Genomic DNA, 13,919 nt, shown 5'->3' on the forward strand with positions numbered 1-13,919 from the left:
CTATGGAAAGGGCTATGCTCGGAGTCTCTCTGAGGGATCGTATTCGAAATGAAGTCATCCGTCAGAGAACTAAAGTCGTCGACATAGCCCACCGGATTAGCAAGCTGAAGTGGCAGTGGGCCGGTCATATTAGCCGTAGAACCGATAACCGTTGGGGTAGACGAGTTCTCGAGTGGAGACCGCGCATCGGCAAGCGTAGCGTAGGACGCCCTCAGACTAGATGGAGCGATGACCTTCGCAAGGCGGCTGGCAAGAGCTGGATCAGAGTTGCCGCAAATCGTGCTCAATGGCGTGCAATAGGAGAGGCCTATGTCCAGCAGTGGACGAGAGTAGGCTGATGATGATGATGATGATGATGATATTAATATTTTAATACCTAGTCACTTCCGTGATGATGACGTCATGTAGTACCTACTTATCTTCACTTTTCGTTGCTCGAAGCTTTTCGCATAACATACGACTCACATACATGACTCAGATGACTCGCATTCTCAACAACCGAAACTGACTTAAACAGAAGCAACAGAATCCCAGCATCAATCGGACATCGATCACCGCTAACCGATCGTGCAAAATTAAAAAGGCACAAAGGTTATGTTCGCGTAAATCACAATAAAAGTCCGGGGAGACGCCTGGTGCCGCCGCGAGTTATTGCGCCGTAAACTTGTGAGGTGGACATGATGCAAGTGCAGTCAGGATTCGATCTTGAAGTTTGAGAGCCTCTTTAATATGTATTAAAATAATTTACTTAACTAGTACAAGATTTTTTGAACCCTTATTAAAAAAAAACTAAAGTAAAAAAAATACCAATGCGGGTACATTGTAGTTCGAAAAACTCGCGAAAAACTAGACAAGGAATATGATGTCTATATAGTTTTTCTTCAGAACCAAGAGTGTACCTACTTAATTTAAATTTAGCGTTCGTAATAGCCGAGCAAATCTTCTACCTAATATTTTGTCCCTTTTATTAGTTAGCGTTCTGATGAGTTAGGGAATCGTAACTTTATAATAAAACAGCAATCGGACTCGACTACTAACTATAAACATTTAACTATCACATTTCAGCACTTGCAATTTGCAATTATAGTGTAAATATTAGTGGAATATTAATTAAGTAACGGGAGGAGCGAGGCATTCGAGGCGCATGGCGTGCCATTAGCGTTAAATAGACTAGTTTTGCATTCAAAAAGCCTTAAAACTTTCAACTACCTCGTTTAGCGGTTATAATTAAATACTACAGGTAGTGTATTATACCGGGTGTGGCCTGTAACATAAGCAAATAATGAAAACATAAATTGGACTCCTCAAACGGTGACACTTTTGATCAACAACTTTAAAAAATTATGAAGTATTTAGACTCCCTATTTTTCATACAAAATAAATATTATTTTCAATGGACGCCATCGCCACGGCATATCATTTTGATTGACGTTGTTTGTCACGCCTTCAACATAACAAAATTCGCAATACATTGCGTCTTGGAATAAACTTTAAAGTGTATTAAAAATCAAACCACAAGTTATTTTTAAAAGTCGCTAAACAAATGTTGGTCAGTGTGTGGAGTACAGCCTACAGTTAATTTTTTTGCTCATATTACATGCCACACCCGGTATAGTGGAACAATCATTGTGTCGCCAACGCGCTTTGCGGGAGAGGCAATGGCTGTGCGAAGCATGTGATGTACCTACATAAGTACCTACATTATATTCGATAAAATAAAAATAAACTAGTCTAACCAAAAACCTTCAAACGATTTGAGTAATTGTAGTTAGTATTAGTATAAATCATAGTCTAATAAAATATGGTCTTCTCTTCCCAGAGTGACACAAGCCTACGTCACAATAACATGGCCGCTATATATAGCGCTATCGCATATTATCATATAGCGCTGTCGCATGTTGACGTAGGCTTGTGTCACTCAGGTGACCTAGAAAAGACGGGAAGAGAGTACCAGGCGGAGTATATTATTATACCATTATGGTATAAATGTTGGTGATTGTAATGATGGTGTCCCTACGCGGTGACAATCCGCACCGCGTGGCGCGTGCAATACAACAGATACTATAAAAATAGACTACGTTGTAAAAGGCCTTAAAACGTTTAACTACCTGATTTGAGCAGTTGTAATTAGAATAAATGCTGGTGGTATAATGATGGTGTCCCTACGCGGGGGGAGGTGTCCGGCCGCGCAGCGTGCGATAAAGCAGGCGCCGCGGGGTCCCCGGACCTCCAGCATGGCTGACACAAGACACGCATAACGCGGACATGCCTTTTAGGTGTGAACATTTAAATATAAAACATTAAATTAGCTTACAAATAATAATACAAACTATCTCTAAACTAAATAAACTTAAAATAAAAAGCCTATAAATAAAAAACGTCCCCCAAGTCACTGCCGATGGGCAGTGTGCCCAGAAGGCTGGCCGCATTGCCACGTTGTATAGCAATACTTATGCGTTGAGCAAAATACTGGCCAGCCCTCTGATCTCCTGCGGCATCTATAAGGCGCTCCGCTAAGGCCCTGTATATACGGCGCGCGCTTGGCCCCCACGGCCCCAGCGTTTCGACCCCAAACGCCTCAAAAATATAACTACTGCCAAGGGTGGCATATTTGCGGCGTTTGAGGTCTTTTTAGGTGTGTTGAATCGACTTTATATTGATGAACACTGATTTATTTAGTGCTGATTTAGTCGGCGCGCAAACTCGAACGAACTCAAACGACCAATCAAAACCCGCAATGTAATGAAACTCACACGCGAGCCCTTGAATGAGCCCTTAATCTTTCACGCTTTCTACACATTACTATTTACTTAAACGGGGCTTAATCACTTATAATTAAGCGTTAAAATTATCCCCGACGACTAATATTTATATTCAATTACACAAACGGGTCTACCGCGATATAATTTCATTGTTTTTACCTTTAATTCCGACGTTTCAGCTGAGTTGCACCAGCTGTGGTCACGGAAAGACGTCGAAACGAAAGTCGTCGTCGACGTGGAAAGAAGACGGCCCAGCAAACATTTTTGGTCGATATTCCGAAAAAGGCACCTATTTTAGGTCGCACAATTTAGGAGACCAAAATGAGGCACGTCGAATCGACGTCGTGGGCACGTGCCGGCGACATAAATGGGGAAAAAACGCACGTGCCGGCGACGTATTTATTGACGGTAAATTAGTGATTACAACCATTAGGTCAACACTAGGTCATGTTTCCGACGTGGATTCGACGTCGCCACGACGTGCCGCGTAGTGAAAATGTACTAATTTGGTATTCTTTACCACCTTTAGACGTGATGGCGACATATTTTTATCCATATAATTACTCTGCGAGGCAATATTTAGATGAGACGCGATGAAGAGAAAAAGAGACACAAACATTTTACGCTTATATATTCTTTTCACTCAGAAACAAAATGTCTAACAAGAAAACAACTTTAAGTTGTGCAATGATAATGGCGGCCACTAAGTCATGTAAAATAATTTAGGCCGATTACGCTGATGAAGAACGATGAAATCTAGTGCACAGAAAATTTTTTCGTGCAGTATGTTAGGTTTACATACAAAACTATCGATGGGCTTTTGAAATATTTAAGTTTTCAACATTTTATAAAATCAAAATGCATATATTTGCTTGTAATTGAGTGTTGTAATTGAATATTTGTGTGTGTGAGTGTTTTGACTTGATCAAAAATATTGTTTTATTTTGAATATTAGCACAATGAAGTACCGTGCGATGGCACCATTCAAGATATAACAACTTAAGTTATGCAATTTCATATTTAGCATCTCGTTATAATGAAAGAAAATGGCGGCACAACCTTATGGTATTGATAGTACTTTACAAGTGATTTTAACTATATGGTCGCAATTTGGTATCTATTTTAAGTAACATTTACCTAAAATTAGTAGCTAAATCGACATAAAATCGACGACCTAAAGGTCTCCGTATAAGAAATAATTACGTCGCAAATACACCTAAAATGTCTTATTAGTACATTTGACCTATTGGTCAGACTTTGCAGTTAATTTTACCTAATATTTCGACATATTTTAAACCATTAAGTCCCTGACTTCATGGTCCCCGTATAAGAAATAATTACGTCGCATATACACCTAAAATGCCTTATTAGTACATTTGACCTATTGGTCAGGGTTCGAAGTTAATATTACCTAATATTTCGACAGATTTTCAACCATAAAGTCCCTGACTTCATGGTCTCCGTATAAGAAATAATTACGTCGCATATACACCTAAAAGGCCTTATTAGTATATTTGACCTATTGGTCAGGGTACGAAGTTAATTTTACCTAGTAATAGGACTTATTTTCAACCATTAAGTCCGTGACTTCATAGTCCCCGTATAAGTAATAATTACGTCGCAAATACACCTAAAATACCTTATTAGTAGATTTGACCTATTGGTCAGGGTTTAAGGTTAATTTTACCTAATATTTTGCCTTATTTTCAACCCCTAAGTCCCTGACTTCATGGTGTATTTATGAAGTGAAATTTACGTTTTATTATCCCTATATTTTGACTTGGAAGTAAAAGTGTACAATACGTAAAATAATTGGTGACTTAGGACGTCATTTTCACTTAAATTGGAAAAATCTCCTTCGAGCCTAGGAAAAAATACTTAAAATGTTTGCTGGGGGAACCTCGGAATTAAAGGTAAAAACAATGAAATTATATCGCGGTAGACCCGTTTGTGTAATTGAATATGTGTACAAAACGCGAGAGTTTAAAGTGTTAGACTAATATTTATTTTTAGTATTATTTGATTGATTTTGTTGTATAAAAAAAAGAAATGGTCACATTATGAAAAAAACATGTACCTACTTATGAAGGTAATAAGTGTAATAACATAATAACACATGAGGTTTAAGGTGCCTATTTGAACCTGAAAAATTCAAATCTATAATTTTTAGAACTGACCTGACTAGAACCGACTTTTTTATACCGCCTTCCGCCAATACATGTTTATTTTACAACATTTTTTTATACGTAAATTATAATCTATTTATAAATTATTTAAAATATATACTATATGTGTTGAATTAAACTTAACTTGTCCAGTTCTTAGTCATATCCACACAATTCTATCCCACGCGCGCGAGCCCACCGCACCGTGTAAATAATAATTAATTTTATTGTAAATGCTTATATTTTATTGCGGGATTTGTCAACAGTGCGCGCGATGTATTTTGTTGCCTGATATATTTATTGTTGGTTGCTTAATGTACTGCCTAAGTGGACATGTGTCCGTGCTAGTCTTGTATCGCGTATGCAATTGCACACCTATGTAATCTACGTATATTTATATCTGTAGTTGTATGCATAGTCATTTGGTATTATAATTCCTTAGAGCTATGTTCATAACAGTAAGTTATTGTAGTCGTGTTCTTGTTATATGGATCCGACTAGGTCTAACTAACTCTTGACAAACCGATTGCGTTTTTGGAATAAAGGTCGGGTGTATAAAATTTAGAATCGTTGGCCACATTTACATACACATTTTGATTCATGACAATTGCTTGTACCGTTGAGAAACTGTTAGATAAGTAAGTACCTATATAAAAGTACCTACTTACTTTTCTAGTTCTTATTCTTAGTTACTTAAACAAAAATACAGTGATTTCAATTTTAAAATGGTCTCCTAAACTGACTGTAAAATTTCGTATCGGTTTGAATTACCTACCATTAATTTACCTAAGATATTGTGTTGTGAGAGCTAAGCTAAGCTTAGCTACCTAGCTTTATTAATTAACATAAACATGAATTTTACATTTATAAAAATAAATCTATTTTATTGGACATAACTTGAGCCATGAGCTTAGTTTCACTATAAGCGCCAGACGGGTTACAATAATACGGTGTAGCATTATCATTTATGAAGTGTTTGGTTGAACATTGCAATGCAATACTTACCCGTCGATAGAAAAAGAGAATCAAAATTAAACAATGCAATGTACTCGTAAATAGTCACGTGACTTCTCGTTAGCATCCGTCCCGATACAGTTTTTCAGTCCCCCTGGACTGGGGGCTTAGCCAAGGTCACATCGTCGAAAACGACGACTTTTCGTAGCATCTGTCATCCCCATACATTTTTTTCATTTGACGTTTGTCGAAGTTTGTCATCTTGGATAGGCCCCCAGGTCCGCTTATTTGACGACACTGTTATGACTAGGATGTAAAATGCACTGTAGTTATGCAAAGGCAATGGATCTCGTTAGTAGCGAGTTACGATAGCGCGCTTGAACGCCCGGCGACTTGGCACGCAATACCATGCATTTATATTCCGTGACCAATGGTATCTCGGCGGTATTCTTTTTCTATAATATGTACATTTTAATGTATTTCTCACTACACCAGCTCGTAAAGGCTCTCTTTATTCTTCAAAAACTGATGAGAAAGTAGCATTTTATCCACAAGAGTGGCAAACTAGAGTTAGACCAAGAAAAGTCTGCAGCGATTTTGATAGCCCACGAGTGCAAGTGTTATTATTATAACCTCATAATTTCATAGAAATGGCGTTTAAAATAACACTTGCACTGCGTGGGCTGTCAAAATCTCTGCAGACTTTTCATGGTCTACTTAACTCTAGTTTGATACTTATTTTGTTTCCTCATGTTAGTCGGTGGAATTTTTAAGTGTTGATTTTGACATATTAAATAACGCTCATTTGGATTTGATTTGTAATGTTTTACAGTATTTTACTATTTTAATCGCGTTGGTGAGCTGAAAAGTTTTGTGTCTAATGCAGGCAGGTCAGCAGCCTCCACTTGTGGTAAAATATAAAATACCTAGGTAATACCAAAACTAGGATCACAATGTACGTATGTATGTGTGTATGTGATGTGTATGTGTATGTGTGTGTATGTAATGTATGTGTGTGTGTATGTATGTGTAATATATGTAAGTGTATGTTTGTCTGCTCGTTTGCTACATTAAAAAAAACATATGTACCTATAAATAAAGTCGAATCGCCTTTCACTACCGGATTCGATTTAGTACAAACACTAATGTCTATATTTAGTCGTCTATTAAATATACGACATGGATACTTAACCGAAATGGGTCCTTATACCCCTTATATGACATTCGATTTGAACGAAGTGCGTTTTACGAGGTATTCCAGTGGAATTCAATTTAGCCACGAAGGTAAACCTCTGACCTAAACACGGTTTACGACGATGGCAGGCATATTAGTACGTGAAACAGACGTACCATAATAATATGGTGGCATAAACGGGTGGATTAACAGCGCGATTCGGGATGCACTAGATATGAAATAGTTAAGATATGTGACTTAGAATTAGAGATGCACTATAGTCCGTTTTTTTAGCATTAGAAAGAACTTCGCAGAAGTAAGCTTGTGGTTCCAAATTCGGCACTTTTAGCGGTAATAATTTGAAGTACTTAAATTATATGTATTGACCATGCTACATTAGATAATTTAATAATTATTAACAATTAAAGAGCCTGACATAAACTGCACGCTTTCTTCTGCGGAGTTCTTTCTAATGCTAAAAAAAACGAACTATAGATATGAAATAGTTAAGATATGTGACGTTCCACGGCAAAAGGTACCATTGCCCTGGCTGTATATTGGAGCGGCGCTAATAATAGCGTGAGCGCCAGCAGCCATAAGGTACCTTTTGCTGCGGAACGTCATATATCTTTACTATTTCATATCTAGTGAATGTCTAATTCATTTCGCGAATCGCGCCGTAAGTACCTGAAGCATAGAGAAATATGTGTAAGGGGTCATCCATTAATTACAGCACACGTTTAGGGGGAGGGAGGGGGTCAAGAAAATGTGACATATTGTGACATGGGGGAGGGGGGAGACACAAACTGTGTGACGTCACTTTAGCTTCATCAGTAACCGAAAATTTATTTAAATTATTTTATTCGCTGTACATTTAAATAACAAGTTTTTAAAACGATAATCGTTTTTATTCGTTTAATTTTCTTTCCTAAGCAGTTTTGGGTTATAAAATTACTAATATTTATATTGTAAAAAATATTTTGATAAAATATTAATAATACTTAAGTACTTACTTAATTCGATTTGGCGATTTCGTAGAAAAAATGTGACATCACACTAGGGGGGAGGGGTTTGCCAAATGTGACCAAGTGTGACAAGGAGGGGGGAGGGGTCAAAAAACCTAGAAATTCGTGTGACGTAATTAATGGATGACCCCTAAGGAAAGAGTGGTAACTTCATACATCAGTTTCATTACCAAAATGCGAGTTATTTCGTAGTCGACATCTATCGTCAAGTAGCGGAATTATTTCCTTTTTAAATCATTTCTCATTGTTAAAATCAAACCTTATTTAAATTTCTAGAAGCTATGTTAGCTGACTGAGAACACCCAACGTCCTGCCGCCTAGCCATTAGGGTAGTCATGCAATAACGGGACGCCTGCATACATCAGATTCGCGAGTCAAATAGCACCCCTGCGGGCGCAGCACGGTTCCATTTTTATCGACTATCACTATGCGCGTCCCTTTCGCACTTACATACCTGTTAGAACGTGACAGGCATGGTGACAATGGATAAACAGGCGGCCGTGCTACGCCACCTGAAGTGTTTACAAGACGTGTCGTTAACCCTGGACGTGTGTGCGGGCCCTTATCTCACCACCGACGACGTTAAAGGATGGCAGAAGGTCTACCGTGAACCACGTTCGACGTGTTGCCTCCCTGTCACACTTACGTACGATTTTTTAAGTGCGACAGAGAGGCAACACGTCGAACGTGGTTCGCTGTAGGCCCTCAGAGGATCAATAGTTTTGTCTTACAATTATTTGCCTTCTCATTTCATGCATATTGGGTATTTTACAGCCGTTACAACCGTTGTTTAATTATATAGATACTTAAATCCTAATAGGGTAGGGTAATAAGCACCTTAGGCAAGGTACTTTCAAGCCTTTAAATAGGTAGTTATTAAATTATTGTTAGTAAAATATATATTGTAATTAATAAAAACACGTAAGGTAGGTACCTATTTACAATTAGGTATGTAATCGAAATTCTGCTTGATAATTAAAATCTAAATACAGACATGAAAAAGTAGGTACTTAATAAAGTTTATTCAAGTTTGTAGATGCTTTGTTTTGTTGCTTTTTAGGGTTCCGTAGCCAAAATGTAAAAACGGAACCCCTTTAATTAAATTTCAAATGTAGGTGTATTTTTGTGAGCTGCTGCTAGGTCATGAAAAATATCATTGTTGTTGTATAAATATCATAGTTTTGTTTATTCTTATTGCTATTTTTAATTCTAATCTGAATAAGGAAGTACCTAATGATAGAAATATTTATATGATGAAAGAGACATCTTCTAATCACCTGCAATCTTACTAAAATCGTACGAATTATTCTTTTCATATTAATTTCGGATATATACAATTTTATTGCCTGTACAAAATTCACCAAATGTTCGCCCACGCGTTTTTGAGCTGATATAAAATTATTACTTCACTAAATTACCCAACCGCATTTTTCACGAAAACAAGATGTAATATAAAAATATCAGCCAGTTTATAACATCACAATTTAGCTTCAGATCAGCTTCCAACAGTTCAAACCGATGCAAAGCCGGCCCGTAAACATGAAGCGATGACAGACCCAACACAGCAGCCGTAATTACCAGATCTTTACTTAAACAAAACAAAATACTTGTAATCTTCATGCCAACACAATACAGATAAAAATAAACCCTAATGCTTAAGCTATAGAGACGCTTGCTAGCAACGAGTAATAAAAGCAAATCTTCCTTGAGTGGGATGTTCAATAGAATCTTTAAAGCCAACGCAGCTATTATTGGGTGCGAGCGTGATTATTTGACAGTTTGAAAACGTTTACAGATTGTAGGTACTAACAGCATTACTGTTAGCTGACCTTTTGTGAACCTTATGTGTTTGGGATAAGGTGTAAGAATTGTCAGTCAACATTGTGGATATTGCAAGGCAATGTGGCTTCCTGCTTTTGAGGTAAACAGTGTTTTGTGGCCTCCGCTGAGAAACGCGGTGGTTCGAAGGGTTCTCATAAAGATTACAGATAAGGGTATCCGCTACATAAATAAACCTCAAACATAATTTATTTAATTTATAAAGCATTACAAAATTTGCAATCACTTTACACATTAATCATTCGAGAGGTATAAATTGCCGCAGATAAAAGAATAATGTAAATGCTTGGATAATTATAAGAATTCTCAGTGTCTCTTTATATTTTTTGTCAGACTTGAAAATCGCATCAGACAAACAACTAAAAACCATGCATTAAATATTATGTACACAATACGTATAAAAGGTATATTTCAAATAAAGAAGGCTAATTACTACCTACCTAAAATTTACTCTTACTTTATAGAGATTATAGAATTTTGGGAGGTGACAAAATTAAAGTAACACAGGGTGACATTATTGTGACAATATTTGTTTAAATTTAACTTACCTAATCGGTTTTAATGCGCCACATATAGAAATATGGAAAAGGGCATTATCCGATTGACATCAAGTTTTTTTATCATCAATAATAAAGAACAAGAAGTACCTACTTATATATTACCTAACTAATTACTTAATTTTTTTTAAATGCCATATGTTTAATTATTATTATAAATAGAGTCAATTTCATTTTTTTTTACTTAACAATAACTTTTGTACAGTAGGTACCTGTATAGTTAAAGAAGCTAGAAAAAAAATACTATATAAGTACCCGGTTACGTAGCAACGGATATTAGTAGAACAGGACCCCTATTCGACAAGCGACGTTTGACGTATCGTGTTGATCTTCCGTTGATGTGGGATAAATCATAAGTTCACGAATACGTACAATGTCAAAATTTTACATTGACAATCCACAGTTAGGATGACAAGCAAACCAAACCGAACCGCCCTTAGTTTAGAGTGGAGTTTTGGTTGTACCAAATGATATTAGAGTCTGTGCGGAAAGAGAAGAGTCGTGGCAGAAACGGGAACTAACATTTTAAATTTTATATGGCAATCAAACCTTTGACACCTGTCTTGTAAAAAGTAAACAAACTTCTGTCATTGTATATTTTTATTAAAACCGCAAGTTTTATGTATAAAATATTTTCAAAACACGATGAAACCGTACATAAAACCACAAGAAAAATTATATTTAACATTGTTCGGTTTTGTCAGGGGGAAGAAAACGGCTAAAAGCCGACTATCGACTTACAAAAAGTCGCGGAACGTGTTTCCGCTATTCAGGGGTATTGATGTTGTATTTAATATTAAATAATTACCTATTTAATAAGCCCCCTAAGTAACTTGTCTCCGGTACATAATCGGTAAGTATATTCATTCAAAATATATTAATTTTCATAAATATGCAGGTCATTCATGATCTTTAAAATAACTGACAAATAGTCTTGATACTTGCCATTATATGCATATTTATATGTAATTTTTTTTTCAGGATTGTGTAAAAGTACCTACGGTATCTCGAATAAAAGACCGCTAGGTAGGTGATATGCAAGAATTCGTAATCTACGTGCCGGATTCAAGCACATCCAGTTCCTCACATCAGTCCCTGGTTGTTCTGAAGCTAGCTCAAACATAAGTGACATTGAATATTTTAATTCAGACTTCGATTACAAAGAATAAAACTTTTTCATAAAATATTTCTTTATTTGTAAGTTCGTTTACTAGGTTCTGTTAGTTACGAAGTAAAATATCGTGAGATGAGAGAACCGGACATATCCCAATAAGGCATACCTACTTATGCACTATTTTTATTCATATTCATATTTATTATTAATAATGTACACATACATTACAAGTCAAGTTTACAATGGGTGAAATATATCCCAGATAGTAAAATTACAGTTCTAATGCCCAATTTCTACCTGATCTACCCGGTTTTCTATTAAAATAACTGTTGGACTGCACAGATTAGGTAGTACATAAATGAGACTATCTTGTTTGGTACTAAAATTACAGTTGTATTGGGCAGATTCTTAACTAGTTTTAGCAGTTTTGTCAATCGCACTGTCACTTTTTAGTATCCGAGACATAAAAAACAAGAGTGTGTTTTAAAAAGAAAACTAGTGCCTGCGTTAATTCAGAGGATTGATTTGACGAGCCGACACCACCACCAGGCTCCGTTTAGTAAGCCGTGGTAAAAAAACCGGAACAAAAGGGATACAAGTATCATGACCTTTAGTGTCGTACTATAATCACGTGAACAGTGTTGTCAGCATAGCAAAAACCATAAAATAGCACTGGCGCGCCCTCAAATCCCACGACTCTTCTCTTTCCGCACAGACTCTATCCACCGTTGATGGAATCAACACTCAGTATGCAATAAAATCAACTGTTGATTTGACGTGGATGCGAAATCTGACAGTTGTACATGTCGAATTTGGCCCCTGTGCGTTTTGCTACAATAAACTTATTACATTGTTTTTTACATTAGGTACAGTCAAGGAATTTAAATTCCGACCCATTTCGTACTTTGTCACAGTGACAACCGTATTGAGGTCTCTAGCGGCTTTCATATTGATTGTCACTGTGACAAAGTACGAAATGGGTCGGAATTTAAATTCCTTTACTGTACACTAATTATTTAGAAATAGCGACAAAAAACTAATTTAAAAAGAAATCATTCAATCGCTATTTTAAGTCGCTGTTTTACAGTAAATTAATATCAATTAGATAATACGAACCTATTTACTATACCCTCACCGATATCGTTCCATATTACCGAATAACATCACTCAAAATTATAAATATAAATAAATATCACTCCGTAAGACACGAACAACAAAGCACACCATAGGGAACTTATAAATAACATATTATGTATTTTTATAATCCATGGCTCAATCTTCCTTCACTCCACTTCGCGTATCCTTCACACAACTGCACCAGCGCCGAGAACAGCTCCTCCGGCTGCAACTCCACATTCCTCAGCCTCCTCACTTCTCTACTCTCCCTCTTTCTCCTTCCATAACTCGCGAACTGGGTCTGCGGTCTCTTCTTTATCCCCGCGCTTAAAACAAACGTCTGCGGCGTCGGCGCCGTTGGAGGCGGGAACGGATACTGCTGCTTCGCCTTCACGGCTTGAACTATAAGGCAAAGCAGATAACCCCCGAAAGCCAGGAAAGCCAACGTCGTCACAGACATTGAGAATAAATGGCTGATCTTACTTTCCTTCTTATGCTCAATCTCTTCGTAATCTCCTCTCTTTATCGGCGGCGCTTTCACAGCCATTGCCTGAGCCCCAAATCGCTCCAAATATGAAGGCGTTGGCGTAGTAACGTTCTCATAACGCGCTGTGACCATATCTTGTAGCGACGTCTTCAGTCTCAACAGTTTGTCTAAAGGCAGCTCGTTCAGAAATTGTATTTCCTCCGTAGTGAAATCGGCTGAAACTTGCGTGACGATTATCAGTAGGAGTGGAAACATTTTTCCAGACACTTGCCTTAGTGGTTGGGCATGGAATGAGCAGTTCGAGACAGTTCGCTATTACTGTGGTCTGCTAAGCACGACAATCTAGCGGTCACGGCAAACAGGTCATGTGGAGATGACAGATCTGTGCTAACTAACAGTGTCTTATCTCAAGACACATATTCATCTCAAAGACATCCTAACCTGGTAAACTAAATCAATTTGTAGTGTGAGGCTGTTGTTTGTCTTAACTTAAAAAAAATGGATTAGTTGCAAACATTAATCGACCGAGCGAAGTGTGGTCTTCTGGCTAAGTTGACTTGCACTTTTCATGTTCTTAAGTTGTTAGATGATACATATTTACACTTTGCCATAGCGAACTCTGTGCACAGTTGGCTTGTTCCAACTCTAAACTCCGAGATAAGGGCGTTATAGCATCATCTTCAACAATGACGAGGGTCTTGACTCTTGATAGTCTTAATGATTATT

The 13,919-nt window shown here is 37.2% G+C and overlaps 1 protein-coding gene across 1 annotated transcript; it reads right to left on the reverse strand.

Moving 5' to 3' along the window:
• Positions 1–12,848: 12,848 nt before the first annotated feature.
• On the reverse strand, positions 12,849–13,627 carry LOC134671582 (uncharacterized). The gene has a single exon (XM_063529442.1). The coding sequence runs from the start codon at positions 13,446–13,448 to the stop codon at positions 12,849–12,851; it is 600 nt and encodes a 199-aa protein (XP_063385512.1). The 5' UTR covers positions 13,449–13,627.
• Positions 13,628–13,919: the final 292 nt, after the last annotated feature.

Source organism: Cydia fagiglandana, chromosome 15 (genome assembly GCF_963556715.1).
Source record: "Cydia fagiglandana chromosome 15, ilCydFagi1.1, whole genome shotgun sequence".
NCBI lineage: Eukaryota > Metazoa > Arthropoda > Insecta > Lepidoptera > Tortricidae > Cydia > Cydia fagiglandana.